This window comes from Hemiscyllium ocellatum, chromosome 7 (genome assembly GCF_020745735.1).
Source record: "Hemiscyllium ocellatum isolate sHemOce1 chromosome 7, sHemOce1.pat.X.cur, whole genome shotgun sequence".
Lineage (NCBI taxonomy): Eukaryota > Metazoa > Chordata > Chondrichthyes > Orectolobiformes > Hemiscylliidae > Hemiscyllium > Hemiscyllium ocellatum.
This window is the reverse complement of record NC_083407.1, coordinates 61814000-61841705: the sequence shown is the minus strand read 5'-3', so window position 1 is coordinate 61841705 and position 27706 is coordinate 61814000. Positions and strand designations below refer to the sequence as shown.

Genomic DNA, 27706 nt, shown 5'->3' with positions numbered 1-27706 from the left:
TGCATTTTTGGTTTCCTAGAGATTGCAGTTGCTCAGGTTGTTTTCATATATCCTGAAAGAAATTTTTGTCAGTTTTATTGGTTTATTCTAATAAGAACATTATTTTGTTTATTTTTGTTGAGGGTTATCACTGCTGTGTATATCAAAGTCAAGCATTATATTTAAAAAAAAGGGACTGGCTGACTCAACAGTAAATACATTATTTTATAAAATAACAGAACTTTTTCTAACTATGATCTAATCTAAACCAGAAAGACTGATGGCCTTATTCCAACTTAGAAGTAAAAATGGAGTTATGAGTAAAAGTGGAGGAAAAACGGATCTGTCGTATTTTGAGGCTCAACAGAAACTAGAAATTGAGACCATGTACTTTATCATCATAATAATAATTTGTAGAACGCTAAGCATATTGTTTTTCCAGAACAGATTGAGATATTTTTAATTGTGTGCATGATGCTTAAAATATACATTTTCTTTGACAAAGCTACCTGATTGAAATATAATTTTGAATGTTTATTACTAGTTTTGGCTACACTCTCTACAGTATCAGCAGCACCTTTTTATTGACAGATAACATTTTATTTACAGTGAAAACAGTCGCTTTCAACAAACAGCAACACAGGCAACAGCTTAATTATACAACATTAACAAAGCCTAGATGAACCAATTTTGTTTTGTTTCCAAGTGTACTAATTACATACAGGTATTCTATAGTATGGATGTTAAAACAAGCAGTAAATTGTACTAAACAGCAAGATTTTGTGTTACTGAAAATGGTTGTAATTTGTACAGCACAAGGCAATTGTTCAGAATTTAATGTTTCACATCATATTACCTACACAGAATAAATCAATAATCCTGCAAACATGTGATCTCACTTGCATTTTCATTTTTCTTTAAAATAGTTGAAAACCAGTTGAATTATTTTGTCAAACAGGTCAGGGCTTATTAGTAAAATGTCCTATTCCTCAAAACTACAAAACTTGCTTAAAATGGTTTTATTTAACGCAAATTAAGCCTTTAGACACTTCAGTTTGTGGATAATGTATGAAGGCAATGTTATAACAAAAACACCAATGCAACCTAGCAGCAATGGCAAAAGCTCCATTATTAGAATAATAGTTCCCATTAAGAAAACCAAACAAATAAAGCCAGATTATAATACAGCCTGTACAGAATCAAACTGTTGTAACTTAAGAACAAGTATAATGAAATCATTTACAACAATATAAAACAATGCTATCTTACTATTGTCCTGCACAGTACATTCTACAGTTTGACCTTTAAATACACCAGCTGTTCATAGTAGCTTCAATATGCAAATGGTTTTGTGCATTGTCAGATTTTGAGGGCTACTACAATCTCTCTTTACATAATTTTAATTGGGTGGGTTGTTGTATTTCTTTGTGCTAAAATCATTTGTTCTGGCCTTATTTTAAACAAAATCAGTATTATATTAAAAAATAGTCCCAAAGTGACTCATTAGGCTACTATATACAGTGTTCCCAAAAAAGCAGGAGAGGATGAACAGTTCTGAACACAAAGGCTGCCTAATGGGAGTACTGAGCTTTATGGTCTACAGTAATTTTGTAACAAGTGCAGCTGATTGTTGTCCATGGTTCAAACTCTATTTGAAATAAATCAAATGATTCAACAATTGGTGCCTTTCAATCGTTTCACCGCCTCCCTCTTTTATCTCATGTCACCTGGCCGGCCACAAGTTGTGACATCCAACTGCAGATCAACCTTGAAACAAGTTCTACAAGAATTGTTAATGTGACTAAAGTAAATCTTAGTAAGAAACTATGCTTGACATGGGTGAAACAGGAATTGTGGCTGGTCCAGGCATATGAAGGTTTCCTGAAGAATTGGACCGGCGCATATGGGGGAGAAGGTAGGCATCATTAGCCAGCAGATGGACATCAAACCGATCTTCTTTACGGTAGGCTAAACAGCGCCTAATGAAAGCCTAGAACGACAGAAACATTAGACATTATGCAACATGCGTCTTGACAATTAGTTAAATTAGCAATTTAAAAAAATATCACCCATCATCTTCTAACAAGGTTACATAAAAATACTTGGAACAACTACCTTTGCTTCATTGCTAACAACTGGTTTAACAGGAAACTGGACTTCAGTAGCTTTTAATATTGTGTTCTCCTGTAAGATGTCTTGCTGTGACTGATTGTGGCCAAATGGCTGAAAAAACAAGACTTCACATTAGATAACTTCTTCCCCAAAAGAGCGAGAAATAAACACACCTATTGGCATACAAAATGAAAACTCTCACCTTACGACCATACAGACATTGGAAGAAGATAACACCTACAGACCAGACATCCACTTTGTTGGAAATTTTAGGTGGTTCTTTTCCTACAACAAAGCACTCGGGAGGCAAATACCTGTCAAAGTTAAAAAATGCAACCATCAGCATACAGTTCATCCATACAAAAATTATCCTTGAGAAGAGAAATTTAAACCAAGTTACGGTTTAACAAATGCTGTACTTCATTGTAAAACTATTTAATTAAATGCATTGCACAACTAATTAAATAAAACGGGGGTCTGTTGGACCAATGTGACAAGTGTACCAGTTAGATTATAATCAAAGAGAGAAAAATGTATTTGCATGATCTCAAATATAAAATCTTAGGTGATTGAGTGCAGTGTGGACTGCTTCAATTCAAGATGGCAGCATACCACAACCTTCTTAAGGATAATTAGGGATATGCTGATCATTTAGCGACACCTACATTCCATGACTGAATAAAAAGATTAGAAAATGAGAATACAATTGTATACTTTTCCATGTATTATGAAAAGCTTCATCACAAAAGAGTTTTAACAAGTATCTAGTCTCCACCTGTAAACATTTTTAGAATCACTGAAAATAATTTTCAAAAACACTGAACCATTTTTAAGTCTCATTAAGTAGTCATTTTCTGTGAAAATCAAATATCTGTTAATATTAATACTTCCTAAATAAGAGTACTAAGTGCCTGAAACAAAATGAGCTCAAGCTGAACATTCCTGCAAACATGAGAAACCTACCACTCATTAAATTTAGTCTGGGATTGTGACCAGTTTTGTGAAGGAGTCTGGTTTTGGGTAAATCGGCATTAAAAATTTACGCTCAGGTCTCAGCATATTGGTGCTAGTTCAACTGGGTTGCATCAGCCTCAATTTTAGCTCTCTGAACTTGGGTTTGCTCAGTCAGATGGAGTCTCAAACCACCATTATAACGGATTATAACATTCCTAAATGAACTTAATTTGGGAGAGTCTCCAACTTTATTTTTAATGTTGTATTAAATTGGTAGCTTCATTCAGATACATGTGAAAAATGAGATGCTCCACTGGGACAAAATGGAGTGGTGGTAATTTTGTTAAAGCACTCTATCTAGGCAGGACAGATTCAACTTCACTTTGAAGTTGGTTCACATAATACATTCATCAGACTGGCTTTGATCACAAACACACATCAAAACACGGTGATCTTCAAGTACAGGGCAACCCACGTATCTTTGGGTCCAGTTCTGTGGTTTCAGTTGCCCACAGATTACGGTGGCCCAAACATATCATAGGAAACGTTCCAGAACCAGGGACCAAGAATTTGTCCGCACCTGTCTGTGGGGTTGGGCTTCCGCGGTAGGTCTTGGAATGTTATCCCCTGTGGGTAGAGAGAGGCCATTCCCAGAATGTCAATTGTTGATGCAATTATATCGGCAAATTAAGAATTCTAGGTTTGCATACGTAATGAAAAGTTTGACATGGATGCTGTATGTTCATAAAGTTTTTTCTATTGATGGTTCAGATGAAGAACAGTATTGATGCTTAGGGTACATTACAGATGGCAGATTACTCTCCCAAGATGTGGTCCAAGTGTCTCTTCACATCTGGATAAGTAAAAATGAGCTTGCACTTGTGTAACAAATGTGTGTGCGTATGTATAAACACACACATATCTATAAAAAAAATCCCGAAACTCTTCGCAGTCAACCGACTAACTTAAAAAAAAGAGTGATGATGATGATGATGATGATTGTGAGGATAAACATAACAGACAATTAGAACAAACAAATGGGATAAATAACAACTCATTTCTAACATGGTGGCATTGGAGGAGAATAGATTGTCGACTAAGACAGCGGGGTAAACTACCTCTTCCTTTCAGCACACTGATATCTTTTATGTTCACTCGTGCAGCTGGATGGTTTGTTAATTCTGAAAGATTTAATCTCAGTACATGCACTACTGCGTACTTGGAGAGTCAGAAAGTCCTACACTCGGGTTACACCACTATCAATGGCATTTGTACACTCCCCCCACCGTTTCCTCCAATACTCCAAAATGAAGACATCTTCATTGCACATTAAGAATAAATTCCTTGAAACAGCAGCACAGAAATTTACAGGGCAGAAGGCGATAGCCTAGTGGCATTATCACGAGACTCAGAGACCCAGGTACCAATCTAGGGACCTGGGTTCAAATCCCACTACAACAAAGGGTGGAATTTGAATTCAAGAAACAATTAAGAATCTGCTGATGACCATGGAATAATTGTCGATTGTCAAAAAACCCATCAGGTTCACTAATATCCTTCCTTCAGGGAAGGAAAATCTGCCATCCTCACCTGGTCTGATCTACATGTAACTCCAGAACCACAGCAATGCAATTGCTCTCTGAAATAACGTAACAAGCCATTCAGTTGTACCAATCACTACAAAGTCTCAAAGAAATGAAACTAGATTGATCAACTAGCATTGACCTGACATTGGAAAAGACAACAGCAGAAACAACCCTGCAAAGTCCTACCTACAAACATCTGGGGGCTACTGCCAAAACTGGGAGAGCTGTCTCCTACTTCCTTCAGACCAAAGGGGTAGTCAGTGTCTTCCTCAGATACATGGAACAGTCCATCTTCTGCAGTTACACTGGCACTATCCCCTACCGCTTCCGCCAATGCACTGAGACTGTTTCGGCGCCACCTCGTGCTCCCACGAGGAGGTTGAACAGTTCATCAATTTTACTAACACCTCACACCCTGACCTTACGTTCACCTGCACCAACTTGGACATCTTCCTCCCCTTCCTTGACCAATCCGTCTCCACCTCTGGCGACCGATTCAACAAAGATATCAATTTCAATACACCGACTCCCACAGCTACATGGACTACAGTCCCTCCCATACCCCCTTCATGTAAAAACGCAGTCCCTTACTCCCAACTCCTTCGCCATATCTGCTCCCAGGGAAACCAATTCCACTCCATAACATCCCAGATAGCCTCCAATGTCAAAGACCACAATTTCCTCCCACATGATCAACAATGCCCTCAAGTACATCTCCCCTCCTTGAATCTCAGCCCTCAATCCGCAACAAGGATAGACCTTCCCAGTCTTCGCCTTCCACCCCACCAATCTCCAGATATGACTCATTATCCTGCGCCATTTCCACCAACTACAATCAGACTCCACTACTAGAAATATATTTCCCTCCTCACTCCTATCTACGGTGACTCCGTGACTCCCTTGCTAGGTCACACACCCCTACTAACCCACCCTCCACTCCTGGCACCTTCCCTTGTAGCCGCAAGTGGTCTAAAACCTGCGCCCACACCTCCCCCTCACCTCCATCCAAGGCCCCAAGATCCTTTCACATCTGCCACAGTTTTCCTGCACATCCAAACACCTCATCAACTGTGTCCATTGCTCTCAATGTGGTCTCCTCTCCACTGGGGAGACAGGACGCCAACTTACAGAATGTTTTAGGGAATATCTCAGGGACACACAGACACAGACACAGGCACAGACACACACACACACACACACACACACACACACACACAAACAACCCCATAACCCTGTGGCCAACCACTTCAACTCCCCCTCCCACTCCACCAAGGGCATGCAAGTCATGTGCCTCCTCCACTGCCAAATCCAAGCACAGTGGAATGGTATACGGTCGGGAGGGAGTTACCCTAGGGGTTATCCTCAACATTGACTTCAGCCCCCATGAAGTCTCATGGCTTTAGGTTAAACACGGGCAAGGAAACCTCCTGCTGATTACTACGTACCATCCTCCCTCAGCTATTGAATTGATACTCTTTCATGTTGAACAACATTTGGAGGAAGCACTGAAGATGGCAAGGGCACAAGATGTACTCTGGACAGGGGATTTCAATGTCGACGACCAAGAATGGCTTGGCAGCAGTACTACTGATCGAGCTGGTAGGGTCCTAAAGGACGTAGCTGCTTGATGGGTTTGCAGAAGGTAGTATGGGAGCCAACAAGAAAAAACATACTTGACCTAATCTTTACCAACTGGCCAGCTGCAGATGCATCTGTCCATGACAGCATAGTAAGAACAACAACTGTACAGGCCTCGTGGAGACAAAGTCCCGCCTTTGCAATGAGAATAACCTTCATCGTGTTGTATAGCACTATCACCATGCTAAACGGGACAGACTTTGAACAGATCTAGCATCTCAAGACTGGGCATCCATGAGGCAATATGGGCCATCAGTGGCAGCAGAACTGTACTCCAGCACAATCCGTAACCTCATGGCCTGGCATATTCCCCACTCAACCCACTACCATCAAGCAGGGGATCAACCCTGGTTCAAAGGAAAATGCAGGAGAGCATGTCAGGAGCAACACCAGGCTTGGCTCAAGATGAGGTGTCAACCTGGTGAAGCCACCAAACAGGACTACTTGCATTCCAAACAGCAAATGATAGACAGAGCTAAGCGTTCCCACAACCAACGGATCAGATCTAAGCTCGGCAGTCCTGTCAAATCCTGCCACGAATGGTGATGGACTATTAAAAAAAACTCACCGGAGGTGGTTCCACAAATATGCCCATCCTCAATGATGGAAGACTCCAGCACATCAGTATAAAAGAAAATGTTGAAGTTTTTAAAACAATCTTCAGCCAGAAGTGCTGAGTAGATGATCCATCTTTGCCTTCTCCAGTCATCCCCAGCATTACAGATACCAGTCTTCAGCCAATCTCTTCAGTGGTTGGAGTCATACCTGACACACAGGAAGATGGTCGTGGTTGTTGGTGGTTAGTCATCTCAGCACCCGGACATCTCTGCACAAGTTCCTCAGGGTAGTGTCCTAGGCCCAACATCTTCAGCTGTTTCACGAATGACCTTCCCTCAACATCAGGCCAAAAGTGGGGATGCTTGTCGATGAATGCACCATATTCAGCTCCATTCCTGACTCCTCAAATATTGAGCTGAAAATGTGTTGCTGGAAAAGTGCAGCAGGTCAGGCAGCATCCAAGGAGCAGGAGAATCGACATTTCTGGCATGAGCCCTTCTTGGGGTGAATGCTGAAGAAGGGCTCATGCCCGAAACGTCGATTCTCCTGCTCCTTGGATGCTACCTGACCTGCTGCGCTTTTCCAGTGACACTTTCAGCTCTGATCTCCAGCATCTGCAGTCCTCACTTTCTCCTCCTCAAATATTGAAGCAGTCCATGTCCAAATGCAACATTATCTGGACAATATCCAGGCATAGGATGATAAGTGGCAAGCAACATTTGTACCACACAAATGCCAGGATATGACCATCATCAAATAGAGACAATCTAACCACTGCCCCTTCACATTCAATGGTGTTACCATCACTGAATACCCCACTGTCAACATCCTGGGGACTATCATTGACCAGAAACTCAACTGGACTCACCACATAAACACAGTTGCTACAAGAGCAGGTCAGAGGCTAGGAGTACTACACAGCAGTAACATCTCCTGACTCCTCAAAACCTGTCCACCATCTAAAAGGTTCAAGTCAGGAGTGTGATGGAATACTCCCCACTTGCCTGGATGAGTGCAGCCCCCCAGCAACAGTTTGATACCATCCAAGACAAAGTAGCCCATTTGATTGGCACTATATCCTCAAGCATTTACTCCCTCCACCACCGACACTCCGTTGCAGCAGTCCAAAAGATGTGTGGGTCAGGTGAATTGGCCATGCTAAATTGCCCGCAGTGTTAGGTAAGGGGCAAATGTAGGGGTATGGGTGGGTTGCGCTTCAGCGGGTCGGTGTGGACTTGTTGGGCCGAAGGGCCTGTTTCCACACTGTAAGTAATCTAATCTAATCTACTATCTACAAAATGCACTGCAGAAATTCAACAGAGATGCTTAGACAGCATCTTTCAAACCCACGACCATTTGCATCTCGAAGAACAAGGGCAGCAATAATCTGAGAACACCACCATTTTCAAGTTCCCCACCAAGTCACTCACCATCCTGACTTGGAAATACGTCACCATTACTTCATTGTTGCTGGGCCAAAACCCTGGAATTCCCTCCCTGAGGGCATTGTGGGTCAACTCACAGCAGGAGGGCTACAACGGTCAAAGTGGCAGCTCACCACCACCTTCTCAAGGGCAATTATGGATGGGCAATAAATGCTGGCCAGCCTCATGAATAATTTTTTTTAAAAAGGGCCTTAGTCAACGAATTTTGTCTACGCCCATCCAAAATTCCACCTTAATCTAATTTTGCTGCTCTTGGTCCATAGCCTTAGTGATTACAGCACCTCAAGTAAATATCAGTATACTTTATTTTAATATGAAGAATTTATTGTCTCTACAACTCTTTTAGGCAGAGTTCCAGACTTCCATTACCTTCAGAATAAAAACATTATTCCTCAACTCTCCCCTAATCCTTCGATTTCAAATCTATGCCACCTAGTTTTGGATATCTCGAAGAGAATTAGATCCAATCACGAGATTTAGCCCTCTCAGCCTCCTTTGTTCCAAAGAGAACAATATCGACCTAACCCAATCTTTGTTCCTAGTTAAAATTCTCCAGCCCTGCCAACATGTTTCTGAATCTCTGTATTGTCGCGAACAGAACCACATCCTGTCCTTAATGTGGCAACTGAACTATACATGGTAGTTTATTTGTGGCTGAACTGCTGTTTTATAATATTCTAGATTTATTACTCTGCAGTTGTATTTTGTACATCAGCTAATAAAAGTATCCTGTAAGTCCACCATCATCTTCACTGCATCTACCAGTCCTGCTACCTTGAGCATCTGTAAACATGCATTCAAAGGCCCCTCTGTCCTGTCATTTATTGTGCATTCCTATGCCTAGTCTGCTTTTCCCAAATGCATTATTTCACATTTCACCAGTACCACCCCACCAACCCCACTGGTTCTCACCTACCACCCCACCAAACCCCACTGGTTCTCACCTACCACCCCACCAAACCCCACTGGTTCTCACCTACCACCCCACCAACCTGCGCATACAACGTATTATCCGCCGCCATTTCCGCCACCTCCAAACGGACCCCACCACCAAGGATATATTTCCCTCCCCTCCCCTATCAGCGTTCCGCAAGGACCACTCCCTTCGTGACTCCCTTGTCAGATCCACACCCCCCACCAACCCAACCTCCACCCCCGGCACCTTCCCCTGCAACCGCAGGAAATGTAAAACTTGCGCCCACACCTCCACACTCACTTCCCTCCAAGGCCCCAAGGGATCCTTCCATATCCGCCACAAGTTCACCTGTACCTCCACACACATCATCTATTGCATCCGCTGCACCCGATGTGGCCTCCTCTATATTGGTGAGACAGGCCGCTTACTTGCGGAACGCTTCAGAGAACACCTCTGGGCCGCCCGAACCAACCAACCCAATCACCCCGTGGCTCAACACTTTAACTCCCCCTCCCACTCCACCGAGGACATGCAGGTCCTCGGACTCCTCCACCGGCAGAACACAACTACACGACGGCTGGAGGAGGAGCGCCTCATCTTCCGCCTGGGAACCCTCCAACCACAAGGTATGAATTCAGATTTCTCCAGCTTCCTCATTTCCCCTCCCCCCACCTTGTCTCAGTCGGGTCCCTCAACTCAGCACCGCCCTCCTAACCTGCAATCCTCTTCCTGACCTCTCCGCCCCCACCCCACTCCGGCCTATCACCCTCACCTTGACCTCCTTCCACCTATCCCACCTCCATCGCCCCTCCCCCTAGTCCCTCCTCCCTACCTTTTATCTCAGCCTGCTTGGCTCTCTCTCTCTTATTCCTGATGAAGGGCTTATGCTCGAAACGTTGAATTCCCTATTCCTGAGATGCTGCCTAACCTGCTGTGCTTTGACCAGCAACACATTTGCAGCTGTCATTTTTCTGCCAACTTGACAAGTCTACCAATTTCTTACCGTGATCTACAATTCTCTCTTGTACTATCCATTCAGACTACAACAAACATGGCACTCTCATCAACGCTTCTCAAAGCCTCCTCAAAGAATTCCAGCAAGTTAGTCAAACACAATCTTGCTGTCACAAATCGATGCTGACTGTCATGGTTATTCCAAACTTCCTACCAAAAAGTATGAGATTAAATACAAGTAACTTAAACATAAAATACAGAAACAGATTAAGTTCACACTGAATTCAGCAAATTACCTTGGATTTTGGGGAAACACACATAAGTGCCTTTATTTTTGTTTTTGAAAAGATTCAAAAGATTCATGACTTAAGATACAAGTAAACATGTTATCATGAGAGTAAAGATAAAATTAACATTTTCAGACTTTTAATTTAGTTAATATTACTCAATAGGACCATAGGGGGTAGATAATTCAGTCTGTTCTGCCATTCGTAGAGATTATGGTTGATCTGAAACCTAACCACATTCTCACTTTTGTCCCATCTCTTGATTAACAAATCAATTGGATTTAAAATTAAAAATACATCGGCAGCCTCATGTAAGTACGTTTGGTGGCTGGATTAGGAATAGGATTTAGGATTAGGAGTAGGCTATTCAACCTCTCAACCTGGTTCAGCCATTCAATGATATTCACGGCTGATCTGTGACCTAACTCCATATATGTACCTTTGACCCATATCCCTTAATACCTTTGCCGAACAAACATTTACCTGATTTAAAATGAAGAATTAACACAAACTGTACCCAAGTTTTAAAAAATTCCTATAGATCTCTTTGGTTAGATTTATCTAGAATCTCCTTCAGCCAGAGTGATAAAAATATTTTCCATTTTCACTCCAAATAGACTTAAAACTTAGAACCAATGATTACTAGCCCTGGATTTCTCAAACAGCAGGGACAATTTCACTACCTACCCTGTTTGCTGCAACATTTTGAAAATACGATCAATCTAACCTTTAACCTTCTAAATTCTAGGGAATATAAATCTGGTTGTGTAACCACTCCACACAATTTAACTGAGCTCAGGAATCATTCTACCACACCTATGCGGCACTGCCTTCAAAGGCCAATATATCCTTTCTATGATGCAGCACTTGGAACTTCACTGCAATATGTATAATCTAACAGTTGCAACATAACCTCTATTAAAGTGTTGTCATCGTCCAGGTATCCATATATTCTAGCCAGTAGATATAAAGGCTATAATTTTATCATCAATTTTGCTTAAAATGCCTTGGAACAAGAAAATAATGATCTATATCAGACTCAGAGTCAGAGTCAGAGGTCCACAGCAGAGGTCTCAAAATGGCGCTTTGGCCCATTGTGTCTCCACTGGTCAAAATTTATGTATCTGAATTCATAAGTGTCTGAATTCACCTCTACTGTCTGGCCATTAAGGAATTGTTCTATTCTACTCTTCTTAAGTTCAAAGGGAATGATCTCCCACTTACTTACCATTCATTTAATGTATTAATCTCTGTAATCTTATGTTTTAATCTCACTGCCATCAATTTTTGTGTTATGAATATACAACGTCTTCCTATTCCTATCCCATCATCCAGGCTGCTAATAAACAGTGAATATTTAATGCTTCAACTCATTCCTTGCAGGGTGCTAGTCAAAAACTGCCAATTAAAGTAACTGTCCATTACCCATAAGACGTAGGACCAGAAATTAGGCCATTCGGCCCATCAAATCTGCTCCACCATTCAATCAGGATTAGATTAGATTAGATTCCCTGCATTGTGGAAACAGGCCTTTCTGTCCAACAAATCCACACCGACCCTCCGTACAGTAACCCACCCAGACCAATTCCCCTACCCTATATTTACCCCTGACTAATGCACCTAGCACTATGGGAAATTTATCATGGCCAATTCACCTAACCTGCACATCTTTGGATTGTGGGAGCAAACCCACGCAGACATGGGGAGAATGTGCAAACTTCACACAGACAGTTGCCCGAGGCAGGAATTGAACCCGGGTCCCTGGCACTGAAAGGCAGCTGTGCGAACCACTGAGCCAACATCAGCAATCACGGCTGATAAGTTTCTGAACACATTCTCCCTAATCTCGTATAAGATAATCAGATGGTTAGGTAGGTTGGACAGTGAGAGCCTTAGTCATCGCTATCCGAGGAAAAACATTAAGAGACATAGCTTTAAACTGAAGGGTGATAGATGTAGGACAGATGTCAGAGGTAGCTTCTTTACTCAGTAGTAGGTGTGTGGAATGCACTGCCTGCAACAGTAGAAGACTCGCCAACTTTAAGGGCATTTAAATGGTCATTGGATAGGCACATGGACGAGAATGGAATAGTGCAGGTTAGGTGGGCTTCAGATTGGTTCCTCAGGTTGGTGCAACATCGAGGGCCGAAGGGCCTGTACTGCACTAATGTTCTATGTTCTCCCACTTTCTCCTGTAACCCTTGGTCCTCAAGAACCTATGTATCTCAGTCTTAAATCTACTTGATGACTTGACCTCTATAGCCTTCTGTGACAATGAATTCCATAGATTCACCACTCTTTAGCTGAAGAAATTTCTCCTTATCGCCATTCTAAAAGATCTTCTCTCTTTACTCTAAAGCTGTACCCTCGGGTACTAGTCTCTCCTATCAATGTAAACATCTTTCCAACATCCACTCTGTCTAGGCCATTCAGTATTCTGTATGTTTCCATTAGATCCCCCCTCCTTCTAAACACCATTCAGTATAGTCCCAGGGTCTTCAAACATTTTTCATATATTAGGCTTTACATTCCTGAGACCATTCTAGTGAACCTCCTCTGAACACCTTCCAGGGCCAGTACATCCCTCCTGAGACATGGCACAAAACTGCACACAACACTCCAAAAGGTGGTCTGACCAGAGCCTTACAGAGCCTCAAAAGTACATCCCTGCTTTTATATTTAAGTCTTCTCAAAATAAGTGCCGTAATTGCATTTGCCTTCTTAATTACTGACTCAACTGCAAGATTACCTTGAGAGAATCCTGGACTAGAACTCCCAAGTCTCTCTGCACCTCAGACTTCTGAATTTTCTCCCCATTTGGAAAATAGTCCATGCCTCTATTCTTCCTATCAAAGTGCATGACCTCACACTTTCCCACATTGTACTTCATCTGCCACTTTCTTGCCCACTCTCCTAACCTATCCAAATCCTTCTGCAGCCTCCACGCCTCCTCAATGCTACCTGTCCCTCTAGCTATCTTTGTATCATCAGCAAACTTAGCCAGAATGCTCTCAGTTCCTTCATCTCGATCGTTAATGTATGAAGTGAAAAGTTGTGGTACCAACACAGCCTTGCAGAACACCACTTGTCACCAGCTGCCATCCTGAGGAAGACCCTTTTATCCCAACACTCTGCTTTTTACCAGGCAGCCAGGCTTTTATTCATGCTAGCATCTTGCCTCGAACTTGGCCCGTATCTTACTCAGCAGCCTTCTGTGCAGCACTTTGTCAAAGGCTTTCTTGATGTCCGGGTAGATAACATTCACTGACTCTCCTTGGTCTCACCTGCTCGTTATTTCCTCAAAGAATTCCAGTAGATTGGTCAGGCATGCCCTCTCCTTGATGACTTTGCCCTATTTTACCATATACTTCCAAATATTTAGAAATCTCATCCTTCACAATGAGGTTCCAGGATCTTACTCATGCCCGAGGTTAGACTAATCAGTTTGTAACTTTCCATCTTCTGCCATACTCCCTTTTTAAGCAGAGGTGTCACGTTAGAGATTTTACAGTCCTCTGGGACCCTCCCTGCTTTTAGCAATTCTACAAGATCACTACTAACATCTCCTCCATCTCTGTAGCTATCTCCCTTAGAATTATGGGGTGTAGTTCATCCAACTTCCAACCATTCAGTTTTTTCTCGCACTTTCTCACAGAAGCCCTACAGAGTGGAAACAGGCCCTTCGGCCCAACAAGTCCACACCAACCATCCGAAGAGCGGAAGATGACTGTTACATCAAAACAGGCCCCTTCTTCCCCAGTACTGGTGCCAATGTCCCATGAATTCAAACTCATTTCTCCCACACCAATCTCTAAACCACACATTTACCTGCTTAAACTTATTCACGCTGTGTCAATTAGCTCATGGCTCAGGTAGTAATCCAGAGATTATCACCGTTTTGATTCTGCTATTTAATTTAGCTCCTAGCTGTTCATACTTCTTTAGTAGAACTTCTGCCCTGGTTTTATCTATGCTATTGGTACATACGTGGACCACTCCCACTCCAAGTTCCTCTGCAGCCCAGATGAGATATCCTGAACCTGAGCACCAGACAGGCAACACAGCCTACAGGACTCTTGATTTTGGTCACAGAAAACATTGTCTATGCTTCTAACTATACTATCCCTTAATTACAACAGTTCTCTTCTCTTCCCCCCACCCCCCCCAACTTGAATGGTTCCCTGCACCGCAGGCCTTCAGTAAGTTGGTTCATCCTCTCTGTACTCCCCATTCCAATCCCCCCAGGGAGCATAACTCTTAGTCCCTGTCCTTGTTCAACAGGTTTGAGGCTCCTGCAACTCTACCTCCTGAATCCCTCTACCTGCTTCACTTACAGCCACACCCTCCTACCCATGACCACTGGTCGAATTCGAGTTAATTGGTCTAAGGGGTGTGACTGTCTTAAACACTGTGACCAGGTAATTGTCCCCCTCCCCTACCCCTCTCTGATGTGTTGCAATGTTTGAAGCTCAGACTCCAGCTCATTTACTCTGAGCTGGACTTCTTCTAGCAACCAACATTTACTACAGATATGATCACTGGGAACCACAATAGGATCCACCAGCTCCTACATCATGCAGAAACAAATCTGACCCTTCATCCTTATTTTATCTTCAAGAAATTTAGTCACTTTCCCAACCAAATCAATAACCTGCCTTCAATTTCATTATATTCAACTTTAACTCCTAAATTCAATTCTAGCTAAGTCTCTTATGAGGAGGATTATTGAATGCCTTCCAAAGTCCATACAAGTAACAACATCCACATACATTAATTATCAGAAGATAGTGATTTAGTGCTAATGTCACTGAACTGGTAAGGCTGAACCCAAGCCAAATGTTCAAGTCCCACCATGACAGCCAGTGGGCTGTAAATTCAATTCTAAGCTGAGTAGGGCAATCATGAAACTACCACCGATTGTCATAAAATACTCACCTCGTTCACTTTGTCATTTAAGGTTGAAAGTCTGTCACTCATAATAATAAAAGCAAAATATTGCAGATTCCTGATTTCTAAAATAAATTTTTAGAAGTGCTGGAAAAACTCAGTAGCATCTGTGGAGTGGAGCAGAGTTAACATTTCAAGTTCATGATGCTTCTTTACAACTGGTTCTGGACTCCTGAAGAATCACCAAACTTAAAACTTTAAATCTGTCATTGTTAACTGGTCTGGCCTAAATGAGATTCCATATCCACAATAATGGGTGGCACATGGCTCATTGTTGCCACACAGCATTACTGATCCGGGTTTGATTCCTGCCTTAGGCAACTGTCTGTATGGAGTTTGCATGTTCTCCCCATGTCTGCGTGGGTTTCCTCTGGGTGTTCTGGTTTCCTCCCACAATCCAAAAATGTGTAGGTCAAGTGAATTGGCCATGATAAATTGCCCGTAGTGTTAGTTGCATTCGTCAGACATAAATGTAGGGGAATGGGCTGAGGTGGGTTACACTTCCGAGGGTTGGTGTGGACTTGTTGGGCCGAAGGGCCTGTTTCCATACTGTACGGAATCGAATCTAATCTAATCTAATGTGGTTAGCCTTTAATAGCCCTCAAATGTAACTCAGCTGTACCAAACTGCTAGAGAAGAACTGATGGATTTATTTAGGATATCTGGTCAGCATGGATGAGGGGGACCGAAAGGCTGTTTCCATGCTGCATATCTCTTATTTAATAACTCAAACTAGTTAATCTTGAAGTGCCGTATGTCATTAGTAGTGAAAGAATAATTCAGCCAGAATATGTAAAACAATGGTCTGGCAATATGCATGACTTCATCATTACCAAGTCAGGGATCTGGCTCCATTACAAGATGAGAAAATGCTTGGAATTGCACCAAATTTACCTAAAAATGAAGTGATGCTACAACACAGGTCTGTCAAACAATGGAAACAGCATGTGCTAGACACAATGCCACTTCCAATGGGAAACAATGAACCACCTACATTTAACCAGAGCTAACAATCAGCCATTTTGTTTGATGTGCTATTGAAGATTGAAACTATCAGCTAAAAAGTTTTAAAATTTGTCAGTGAACTCCATTGATTATGCAGTATTAACTGACTGTTTGTTTTTGGCATCTGTTAAACTTGAGTTGGAGCATCTAAAATCATGGGTTCAACTATGCCCAAAATCCGCATCAATTTTTAAAATTAATATTAATCCTTTCTGGAACACAGAAGGCCTGTGCCACAAAATAAACTTACCGAGAAGCTTGCTGAACAGAGAATGTATCTATGTTCACATGCACATATGTCTAGTATCTGGATATCTAACATGTTAGCTATCCAGATACTAGAATGGAAAAAGGGTTTCAGTTATTACAAGGGGGCATAGCTTTAAATTAAGGGGTGGTAGGTATAGGACAGATGTTAGGGGTAGATTCATTACTCAGAGTCGTGAGTTCATGGAATGCCCTGCCAGGAGCAGTGGTGGACTCTCCCTCTTTATGGGCATTTAAACGGGCATTGGATAGGCATATGGAGGATAGTGGGCTAGTGTAGGTTAGGTGGGCTTGGTTCGGCGCAACATCGCGGGCCAAAGGGCCTAAACTGTGCTGTATTTTTCTATGTTCTATGTTAATGCATCAAAATGTTTACCGTAAACAATAATAATCTGGATTTTGCGTTAAAATCTCTAACAGGGCTGCACTAAAAGCTGCTACATAAAAGTTATTAACTACATCTGCACCAAAACTCCATTTAAAATAAAAACATTTTCCATAACTAAAAGGAAATCTCCTTCAATTACATTTGTCTACAAGCAAAAGAAATTTAAATGCAAAATGGTCGATCTGTTAGAACACTTCGTCAGTTCAGGTGCAATTTTTATGCACTATGCCGTAATAACCTTCAAATGAATTTTTGATTCAATGCTGATATCATATAAACAAAAAAGTCCAAACCTTCTCAGAAGTCAACAATGCAATTTTATTTGCAATATATTTTAGAAAACCTTTTAATCAATAGGAGCTATAGCTAAAGAGGAATCCCAAGCTGTGAAATGAAATGACATTTCATAAGCACTCATCTGAAATTATTTGTAGAATTTACCAGTATGTTCCAGCTCCTTGAGATGTCAGATCCATTCCATCTACAGCGTTATAATTATCGTCATCCATAATTTTAGATAATCCAAAATCAGTTATTTTTATTTCGCCACATGCAGTTCCATCAACCAAAAGGATATTACCTAAAGGTAAAATAAAATACGCGTGTTACCTGCAGTTTAGTTGTATCGTTTCCTTTTTGCCTGGTTTTAAAGTTCCACATAGCATATAGCCACATCAAAAATAACTTTTGACTTTGCAGGACTTTTAAAAAAAATAAGACTGTAAATCTAATTATCAGCAGTCTGGAGGCTAGTTAAATGCACTGTCCTGACAGAAACACTAACTTGGTGGGGGCATCACACACACATTAATTTTTTCAAGTGCCTTCATGATATCTACTCAGTAGCTGATACAAACACACAAGATTGTTTCAATGTTTTGTGGCCAGTGTCCTTCTCAGAATGCCACACCACGCTATTGCAAACAATTTGTAGAAATGCTACAACAATAGAAAATGGACAGAATAGTCATAGTAGGCAAAAGTAAGGACTGCAGATACTGGAAATCAGAGTCTAGATTAGAGTAGTGCTGGAAAAGCACAGCAGGTCAGGCAACATCCGAGGAACAGGAAAAATCGAGGTTTCGGGGCTTCCTGAAGGGCTTTTGCCCAAAATGTCGATTTTCCTGCTCCTCGGATGCTGCCTGACCTGCTGTGCTTTTCCAGAACAGCCATAGTACCCTGGCTGAAATGCAAAAGCAGTTACAGTTATTACTTAGCTTCTCCACATGTACAGCCAAAGACAGTGGTACCAAGTCAGTCCAGGGAAGATCCAAGGGGCAATTCCTGGCTTTGGCAGAGTGCAGTGTCCTGAGAATGCTTGGAAATGTGGACATGAGGCAAAGTGATGGTTTCCCTGGCCTTTATCTGCCTTATTACAAGCAGAGACTCCCCCCACTTGGTTTATTTTCTGATTTTCCTCCAAAGGATCTGAGGAAGTTGAGCAATTGTTAATGGTGCAATTGAAAGTCTCCTGCTGATTGTCAATGCGAGATTGGATTCAGCTACATCAAACCCAGAACTCCCCCTTCCCACCTATGCTGTTCATCCATTCATAGAATCCATTTCTTAAGAAATAGAAAGAGGTGGTGGGAGGGAAGCTGTGATTGGAGGAGCTGGAGCAGCAAGTGTGGGAAAGACAGAATCTGAGATTACCCAGGTACTTTGGTCTCCTGTGCTCACTGCTTCCAAAATTACAACTCTGTAGGTAGATCTTGCTCTCAACTGTGGAATGGAGATTCTTTTTGATCGCATCATTCCTCAAGGTCAGAGTATACATTTAAAATGACAGATTTCCAAGATGCCAATGTCAGAAATGAGCAAAACACCAGAAATTGTTCACTATTGACAATAAAGGATTTACAATGTGCATCATCAATCCCAGGTGGGGAGCAACACCATGCCTTTATGCAGAAATCTTCTAACAGACAAACATTTCAAGATGCTTTGAAGAGATGTGGGGAGTCAGGAAACATGGAAAAAGCTGGATAAAGTGACAAACAAAAATCCAAACTCTAAGAGAGGGATGCAGCAACCATGGCTAACCAAGGAAGTTAAGTATGATATTAAAATGAAAGAAAAGTTGTAAAAAGATGCATTCAGGAGTGGTAGTCCATAAAATTGAGATTTTTGTTAACAAAAACAGACCAAAGTATGACTAAAATAGATTAAAAGGTAGTAGAGAAGCACTAGTAGACACTTCAGGAGATTTCCCATAACTCCCAACACAAGAAAGAACGAAAAATTCTAGAAAAAGAAGCACTATGAGATGCTAAAAGTAATTAAGGATAGTATCAAATTATGCCAAACAAAAGTACAATGTTGCAAAAATTTGTAATAGGCAAGAAGAATGGGAAAATTTTATTATTTGGCAGAAGATTATTAATAAAAGGGAGAATTGGAATAGATTAGAAGACTAGCAAGAACTATAATGAGACAGTAAAAGCTTGTACAAGCTAAATAAAGTCTACCTTTTATATACGATATAAACTTCTGAGGGAGTTTGAGAGGGTTCACATTGATTGAATGTTTTCACTTATGGGGAATCATAAATGGGGTCAGAAGGACCATTTATAATAAGGGATCTCTCATTCAAGTCTGGGTGAGTGTAACTGAACGAAGATACCTTGGAATGCAGGTTCATAGTCCTTGAAAATGGAATTGCAGATAAATCGGATAGTAAAAGCAGCATTTGGCATGCTTGTCTTTATCGGTCAGTGCACAGAGTACTGGAGTTGGGAGGTCATGTTGAGGCTGTACAGGCCATGGTTTCGGCACCTTTGGAATACTTTGTGCAATTCTGGTCTCCCTGCTATAGGAAGGATGTTGTGAAACTTGAAAGGTTCAGAAAAGATTTACAAGAACATTTCCAGTGTTGGAAGATTTGAGCTAAAGGGAGAGGCTGAGTAGGCTGTAGCTATTTTCTTTAGAGCATCAGAGGCTGAGGGGTGACATTATGGAGGCCTATAAAATCATGAGGGATATGAATAGGGTAAATAGACAAGCTCTCCTCCGAGGGTGGGGGAGTCTAAAACTAGAGGGCATAGGATTAAGGGGAGGGGGATGATTTAAAATAGACCTAAGGAGCATTTTTTTCATGCAGAGGGCAGTGCATGGAATGAGCTGCCAGAGGAAGTGGAGGAGGTGGGTACAATTACAATATTTACAAGACATCTGGTTGGGTATATGAACAGGAAGGGGTGGAGGGTTGCAGACCAAATGCTGGCAAATGGGACTAGATTTATCTAGGATATCTGGTTGGCATAGACAAGTTGGACCAAAGGGTCTGTTTCCATGCTGCACATCTCTATGGTTTTATTTCAGATAAAGAAGAAAAGTGTAATCACTCTGAGCATTATAGTCCTTGGCGCGCTCTTCCACAGAGGTCAGTATTGGCTGGAATATATTTAAGGTTACATGAGACAGATATTTGATCTGCAAAAGGGTTATGGGTTATTGAGCAGCAGACAGGAATGTGGAGTTAAGATCAGATCAGCCATTATTGTATTGATTGGCAGACTGGACTTCACAAGTCAAACGTCCACTCCTGGTCTAGTTATGATCTTAAGACTATGCATTACCAAGGCTGAAATAAACAATACAGATGCCCCTGATGGTCAACTTAATACTGTTGAGACTTGCACATTAAGAATGGCCAAAGCACGCTCATTAGAGTTGAGGGCTACCAGCAGACTCTGCTATATTCAGGAGAGAAAGGACAAAAAGAAAACAATAGAAAAATCATTATAATTGCTTTGTAGGATCTCAAAACAAAGCTAATTCCCAACAAGCCTCAGCACTCCTAACCTTTCACTTTTCTGCATGGAATGTATTTTTGCAATTTATTGAACATCAACTCCAAATACTAATTGCAATTCTTCTAATACTTTAAATGAAAACTCATTTGAAAAAACACCATCAGTAATAATGCATATGTCATGTTAGTTCACAAGGCAGACTGTGATGAAACTTACCAGGCTTTAGATCATAATGTATAATTGGCGGTTTGATCTCATTTAAATACCGCAAAGCATTTGCAATCTGCATTACAATGGATCTTGCTTCCTTCTCAGACATCAGTTTGTGCTGCTTCAGATAGAAGTCTAAATCATTTCCTTCACAGTATTCTAACACTGTACAAAATCTAAGGAAAGACAATTTACATTTTAGTGCATAACTCTTCCAGTGGCACAGTATACAGATTTTCTGCTTGACACCATGCGATTTGGTTGGTTTGCTATAACTGCCCCATTTTCTAATTGTTCTTTGGCAGTTTGCACCTGTAGTGCAAATTTCTCACAACTGGAAGCAACACCAACATAAATTGGGTTCGAGAGAGCTTTACTGACATGAAACGTTAACTCTGGTCTCTCGCTACAGATGCTGCCAGACGTGTTGAGTTCCTCCAACAACTTCAATTTTTATTTAAGACCATAAACTGCCATACTTTATAACTGATAAAGACAATTCACTTTTCAAGTAAGTCTTGCCAGCTGTTAGGAATCTCACTGGGGTTAATGGCAACTCCAAACATTCACCATGTATACATTATTCCCATTATTTTGAGGTGGCATCAAAACATAGTATCTGGAAATTACTACCAGCATGTCAAGCCAGTCTGCACAAAATGCAAGGAACATGGAATTCCACAATGAGTTCTGAAGAAGGGTCACTGGACTATGTTAACACTGCTTTCTATCCACACATGCTGCTAGACTGGAGTTCCTTCAGCAATTTCTGGCTTTGTCCCACAATGCAGTCAGGCTGTTGGCAGACTGGTCATATTTTACAAAATAGAACACAGTTGTTTGGTGAATGCACACTGAAGACAAGATTAAGAAATAAAAGCACTTCATTTGCAGTTCAATTGGTAAAACTACATTTATCATATTTTTGGAGAAATAGTTTATTGATTGCAAAAGGAAGCCAAACCATTCTAATGCAATTTTATTGCCATCATGAAGTTGGTGAACATCTAATATGCCACACATTGTCAAAACTGAAAGCAATCTTCAGCTGTGCTGAACAGTAGCACGAAATGATCGTTAAATATTGACTGTGCATCAAAGCTATACACTTGTACACTACTGCTGTATTTCAAGATTAGGAAGATATTAACTGTACAGTATCTTACCCACATTTTGTTTACTAAACTACAGACATTCGGTATTTTGAGATTTGGAAGAGAGAATTTGCCTGTCTTTACTCCATGTTGTGAAGTTGCACTGCCACCTTTAAAAGCCATTTATCTGTGTTTATCACAGCTCTCTCAGATTAGAAAATCATAAAATCCCTACAGAACGTGGGAAGTGACCATTCAGCTCATCAAGTCTGCACTGATCCTCCAAACAGCACTGTACCCAGACCCAGCACACCCAGTAAATCCCTGTAAGAACACATTTACCATAGGTATTTCCACTAGCCTGCACAGCTTTGGACTGTGGGAGGTAAGCGGAGCACCTGGTAGAAACCAATAGACACAGGGATGTGCAAACTCCACACAGTCACCTAGAATCAGATCCAGGCCTCTGCTGCAGTGTGGCAGCACTACTAACCACGAGTCACCATGCTACATTGGTGGCTCAGTGGTCTGTGGTTAAACATTCAAAGTTTACTCCTTTCCCCTATTCTGACTGACAAATATATTTACAGCTAACTACATTGAACTGCTTTTGTTCATCCTACGTCCTCCGTAGTCCTTCACATTAATCATAAGTTGCCTCTCTTAAATTGGTACCTTTTGCAAATTCCAATACAACTCCCACAATTTCCAGGATCCATAAACAATAAAAGTAATATGTTAGTCAGAGAAAAACATAAAATCTTTGGCACTCTGTAAAACCTGTACATAAATAGATAATGAGCATTGTAAATTTTCTTCACTTACTGAACCATAATGATAATGGGGCACAGTTTTTAGGTGCAATTAGGAAATAAGTGTAAAAATGTAGATTAGAAATGTTATTGAGTTTTTTGCTCAAACCCATTTACATTTCTTCAAGTACAAACTCTGCAGTTAACTAGAATAATCAGATAATGCTTTGAAACGTCAACGTGAAAAAAAATTACATATTTAAGATTGCTAACAGGCTGTAATTTGATAAATACCTGAAAATGTTTACACAAAAAGATCTGTAATCAAGATCAACTTGCCATACTCCAAGTAATTTTAATTGACTGGAAATTGCTTAACTCACACATTTCTTGGTTTTTTGGGTATAGCAGTGTTTTTTAAAATAAATTAGCACACGATGTTCAAAAGTTTAAAAACACTGATTGGAGACTGATTAAAAGAAGCAGCTTCATTTTCAGAACTCCCTCAGAGTCCCATTAACGAGCACAATTAGTGGAAATGCCTGACAGTAATAAATACATCCTGCAAGGTTGCTGCAAGTTTTTCAAAAAAGGACAGAAGGCGATGGAAACATTGTTGCTGAAGCTGGCGGAGTGATTGTGGAATGGGCAGAAGAAATGGGATTATTGGGAATGGAAAAAGAGAAACCAATGGCTGAAAGGGGATGAGGGAGTGAAGATAATGGTGATAAAAGGAGAAAAAGGGAAGCAGGCTGCCAAAGGGAACAAATAAACCGTTATAAACCTTTCAAGTAACAAGCAGCTAACTAGAAGCCAGTGAAGTAATGAATTTATTGCAAAATAATGTTTTTTAAAAAAAACAAAAAAGTGTGCGCCAGTTACTTTGATAAGTAAAATAAAACATTTGCTGTTAATGTATGTTGCATCTTTTGTCCACTTAAATAATGTAATGCTTAAGAAACGAATGAGTGTTTTGCCTAAATTTAATGGAGGGTTTACAAGTGAACATATTGATTAATGCTCAAGAAAGTCCAAAATCCCATACATTAGCATGAATACAAAGGGCATTGTTATATTTGGTGGTGCAGTCACACAAATTAGTTAGTGAAAATGAAAAAGGTAGCTCTTAAAAACCAACAAACAGCCTTACACTGAAATCTCAAGCAGTGGCCTTGAAAAATGAAGTATTTCGACCTGCAGCATCCCACACAAAGAATATCAAACTGAATTTACGAAAGCAGAAATGGAATCTACTAAAACAATTGTAAACAGAATACTCACAAATGCATTTTGCACCTTTGAATTTTGAAGTTAATACTTTTAATTTCCTTGTCAATTTATTTACAAGATTGTGATCTTTGAGGCTAGTCTTGAGTTAGTAAAATCTCCTTTTGTTGACTTTCCACAAAGTGATTTGATAATTCATTTTTTATTTAATATATTTTATATTATTTTATATTATATTATATTATATTATATGATATAAACTCTTACAGGGACAAAAGTGTAAGTCCCAGATTTCAACTTATACGAAAGTGACCTATTGCTTTCTTGATGCATGGAGCATATTCATTCTGAAATCACAAAGCAGCATATACTTACGTATCTGTATCCAGGGAGAAATAGTCATACAACTTAACTATCCTGGGATGATCCAGTTCTTTGTGTATTCTGTATTCTCTACATGCATGCCTAAAACCAACAATTAAAATAGTGCATATAATTCTTCTTCACAAACTACAGAAAATTCTGTTTGCAGTATTAATGATAAGACATACTTGTGATAGTTTTCCTTCTTTTCTTCCCTCCAATTTTTGTTTAATTGATGGATTTTCACTGCTGCATACCGCTGTTCAATCAAATCAAAGGCCTAACAGAAAAACAAAAGAATTGTACTTGAAAATGAAGTGTGGTACAATATTAATGGTATTTCAGAATAATGAAAATATCCTTCTTTCAGGGCTTCAGATAAATCACTAAAAGAAAAACAACTCTTAATTACTGCATGCATAAACACATAGTACATGGTAAAAGGCCTTGGATGAGATAACAGTAAATCTTAAATTTATAGGTCAATAATGGAGGCCATATGTGCCAAACCTTTCTACTCAAAAGTCCCTTCAGGAATGCTTCCATACATCTATATCACACAGGGGTGTATGGGGGGTGCATGTGTTTGTGTGTGTGCGTGCATTCACGCGCATGTGCAGGCGGATAAGAGAGACGGGGCAATAGAGACGGCAAGAGTGAGAGACACAAATTCGTATATGTACCTGAGATTTAGCAAGAAGTTATTTTTATCATGCCACTCTATTTGCAAAGAAGACTGCTAGACCACACAGGGTATACCAGGCTTCTACACAAGATACTGTAAGACCAAAGTTCTACCAAAACACTGAACTGCTTTATATTGAGGCCTTTCATCTATAATATGGATAGTGAATTTACCAAACTGCAAGCACTATTTCCTTACAAAAATATCAAGCACTCAATCCCAGCTAGATCAACTTAACTGAACCCCTAAAAGACATGCAATTTCAACTATGAATACTCAAAGATAGATTAAAGTGGGCTAAAAGTAGTCCCCAAATCATATTATAAAAACTATTGATATTTGCTGCTTTGGCAAAGTTAGAGAAAATGTTATTCTTACATGATTGCAAAATAGATATGGATGAAGGAAATCATGCAATCAATCCAAATTCATCGACTGGAAAGAACCTAGAGTCCATTACAGAGTTTAAAGAAAAGCTGGTGCTCAATAACAGTGAATGGACCCTAAATGGTACCAGCACTTAAATGGTGCTGTACTCAGTGGATCTGCAAAAGAGCTGCAGTGATAAAAAGATCACATGCTAAGCAGTGTCTGGCTTATGAATAAGTCCTCAATGGTTCCATGTTCTGACTACATGAGGGACAAAAGCTGATTGACAAGCAATTTCCATTCCAGTGGTCGCCAAATTAGTTATGTCTATAGAATAAAGAAAAGCAGATCAAACTGTTACTCAACTTCATTTACATTACATCCTTGACTTCATAAGTGATTCTATTTACCTATCTTGAAGAACATCGACAATAAAAGATAGTCATAGGGCAATTAAAATCTCTTTCAGTATCCAGGCTCCCAAATATAAAGAAAAGTGAGCAAGTCTTCATTCCTGGTGGTATCTTGGAATCAGTGTTAAATAGGATATGAAGGACAGGCCCATTAAGAAAAAAGGTAACATTGAGAGAATAGGTAAAACTAGAATTCCTCTGATCCTTCTACATAGTGCAATGCTGAAAGACACCAACAGACAATTGTGTGATTAACAACTTCAGCTAATAAAGAAGAAAATGCAGCGTTCACATATGGATTCAAAACTGTATTCCTGAGATTCTAGTGACATGATTTTAGTGTTTTCGGGTGCATATTGAGAGAACCAATTGTGATGAAGTGTGTATAATTTATATATCATAATTTTTGGAATCTGGATTTAAAAGTAAAGGCAGGTGGTGTGGGAAGTACTTGCATCATTTCTGAATATTAGCAGGATCAGCCTCGCACTGGTGCCTCACAAACCTAAATCATAACTTATTCCATCATTAAGCAGGCACACTTTCTTTTGTCTTTACCACAATGTTTCCTCATTTTTAAATTTAGCACTTAAGATAGTAAAATTACACACTTTTTCTAATAATATAACATTTAAGATATGTACTCTTTCAAATTAATAATTAAAACTGATACGCCAAATAATTCGTCTCAATTTTCACAAGTGTTAAACTCAAACTGCACTATGTGCATCCTCTGACAAACAGAATGAGAGGTATTATTTTGCAAATGCAAATGCTTCATGGTAGGAGACAGGGGATAGTATTAGAGGGTTGTTGATTAGACTGGAGGTCTGTGACCTGTGACCTTCCCCGAGGGTCAGTGTTGGGTCCACTGTTGCTAATCATTTAGATAAACAATTTGGATGAGAATACAGGAGACATGGTTAGTAAGTTTGTGGATGACACCCAAATTGTTGTTATAGTGGACAATGAAGATGATTATCTAAGAGTACAATGGGATCTTGATCAAATAGGCCAATGGCTGAGGAGTGTGAGATGGGAGTTTAATGCAGACTGTGCCATGCCAGGCCAGGCTGTGCATTCAGAGCATGTGCAGATCAATTATTAGAGGTCTTCTCGGACATCTTATACCTCTTCCTACAGCAGGTCACTGTCCCTGCCTGTTTCAAGAGGGCCAACATCATCTCTGTGCCTAACAAAGCTCATGCAGCATGTCTCAATGACTACTGACCAGTGGCCCTAACTTCAGCGGTCATGAAGAGCTTTGAAAGGCTGGTCATGTGCATTAATCAACTCCAGCCTCCCAACTACTCTTGACCCACTCCAATTTGCCTATCGGACCAACAGATCCAGGTCAGATGCCATATCACTTGTCCTTTACTCCTCTCTAGAGCATCTTGACACCAAGAGTAGACATATAAGAATCCTACTCATTGATTACAGTTCAGCCTTCAACACTATTATGCCCTCAAGCCTGATCACTAAACTTAGTGATCGCAGACTAAGCCCCACTTCTGCAATTGGATCCTCAGTTTCCTGACCCACAGACCATCATTAGTGAAGACTGGGGACAATATTTCATCCTCACTAACGCAACACTGGAGCTCCCCAAGTGTGCTTACCCAGCCCCCTTCAGTACTCACTGTACACCCATGACTGTGTCACCAAATAGCAGACTAATGCCATTTACAAGTTCACTGATGATACCACCATAGTTGGTCAAATCTCAGATGCTGACAAAAGAGATTACAGACGGGAGTGGAAGACCTGGAAAAATGGTGCACTGAAAACAACCTAGCTCT

The 27706-nt window shown here is 40.5% G+C and overlaps 1 protein-coding gene across 4 annotated transcripts in view; it reads right to left on the bottom strand.

The window, feature by feature from the left end:
• Nucleotides 1-411: 411 nt before the first annotated feature.
• tlk1a (tousled-like kinase 1a) overlaps nucleotides 412-27706 on the bottom strand; it is a 131103-nt gene continuing 103808 nt past the window's right edge. For 3 of the 4 annotated variants that reach the window (XM_060827262.1, XM_060827264.1, XM_060827265.1), the window contains exons 16-22: nucleotides 24626-24717; nucleotides 24450-24539; nucleotides 21008-21177; nucleotides 17478-17616; nucleotides 2294-2405; nucleotides 2095-2202; nucleotides 412-1969 (exon numbers count right to left, since the gene is read on the bottom strand). In XM_060827262.1, the coding sequence (XP_060683245.1) occupies nucleotides 1793-1969; nucleotides 2095-2202; nucleotides 2294-2405; nucleotides 17478-17616; nucleotides 21008-21177; nucleotides 24450-24539; nucleotides 24626-24717 (888 nt within the window). In that variant the 3' untranslated portion in view covers nucleotides 412-1792. The remainder of the gene's footprint in view (nucleotides 1970-2094; nucleotides 2203-2293; nucleotides 2406-17477; nucleotides 17617-21007; nucleotides 21178-24449; nucleotides 24540-24625; nucleotides 24718-27706) is intronic. The other variant, XM_060827266.1, reaches the window with a different exon arrangement.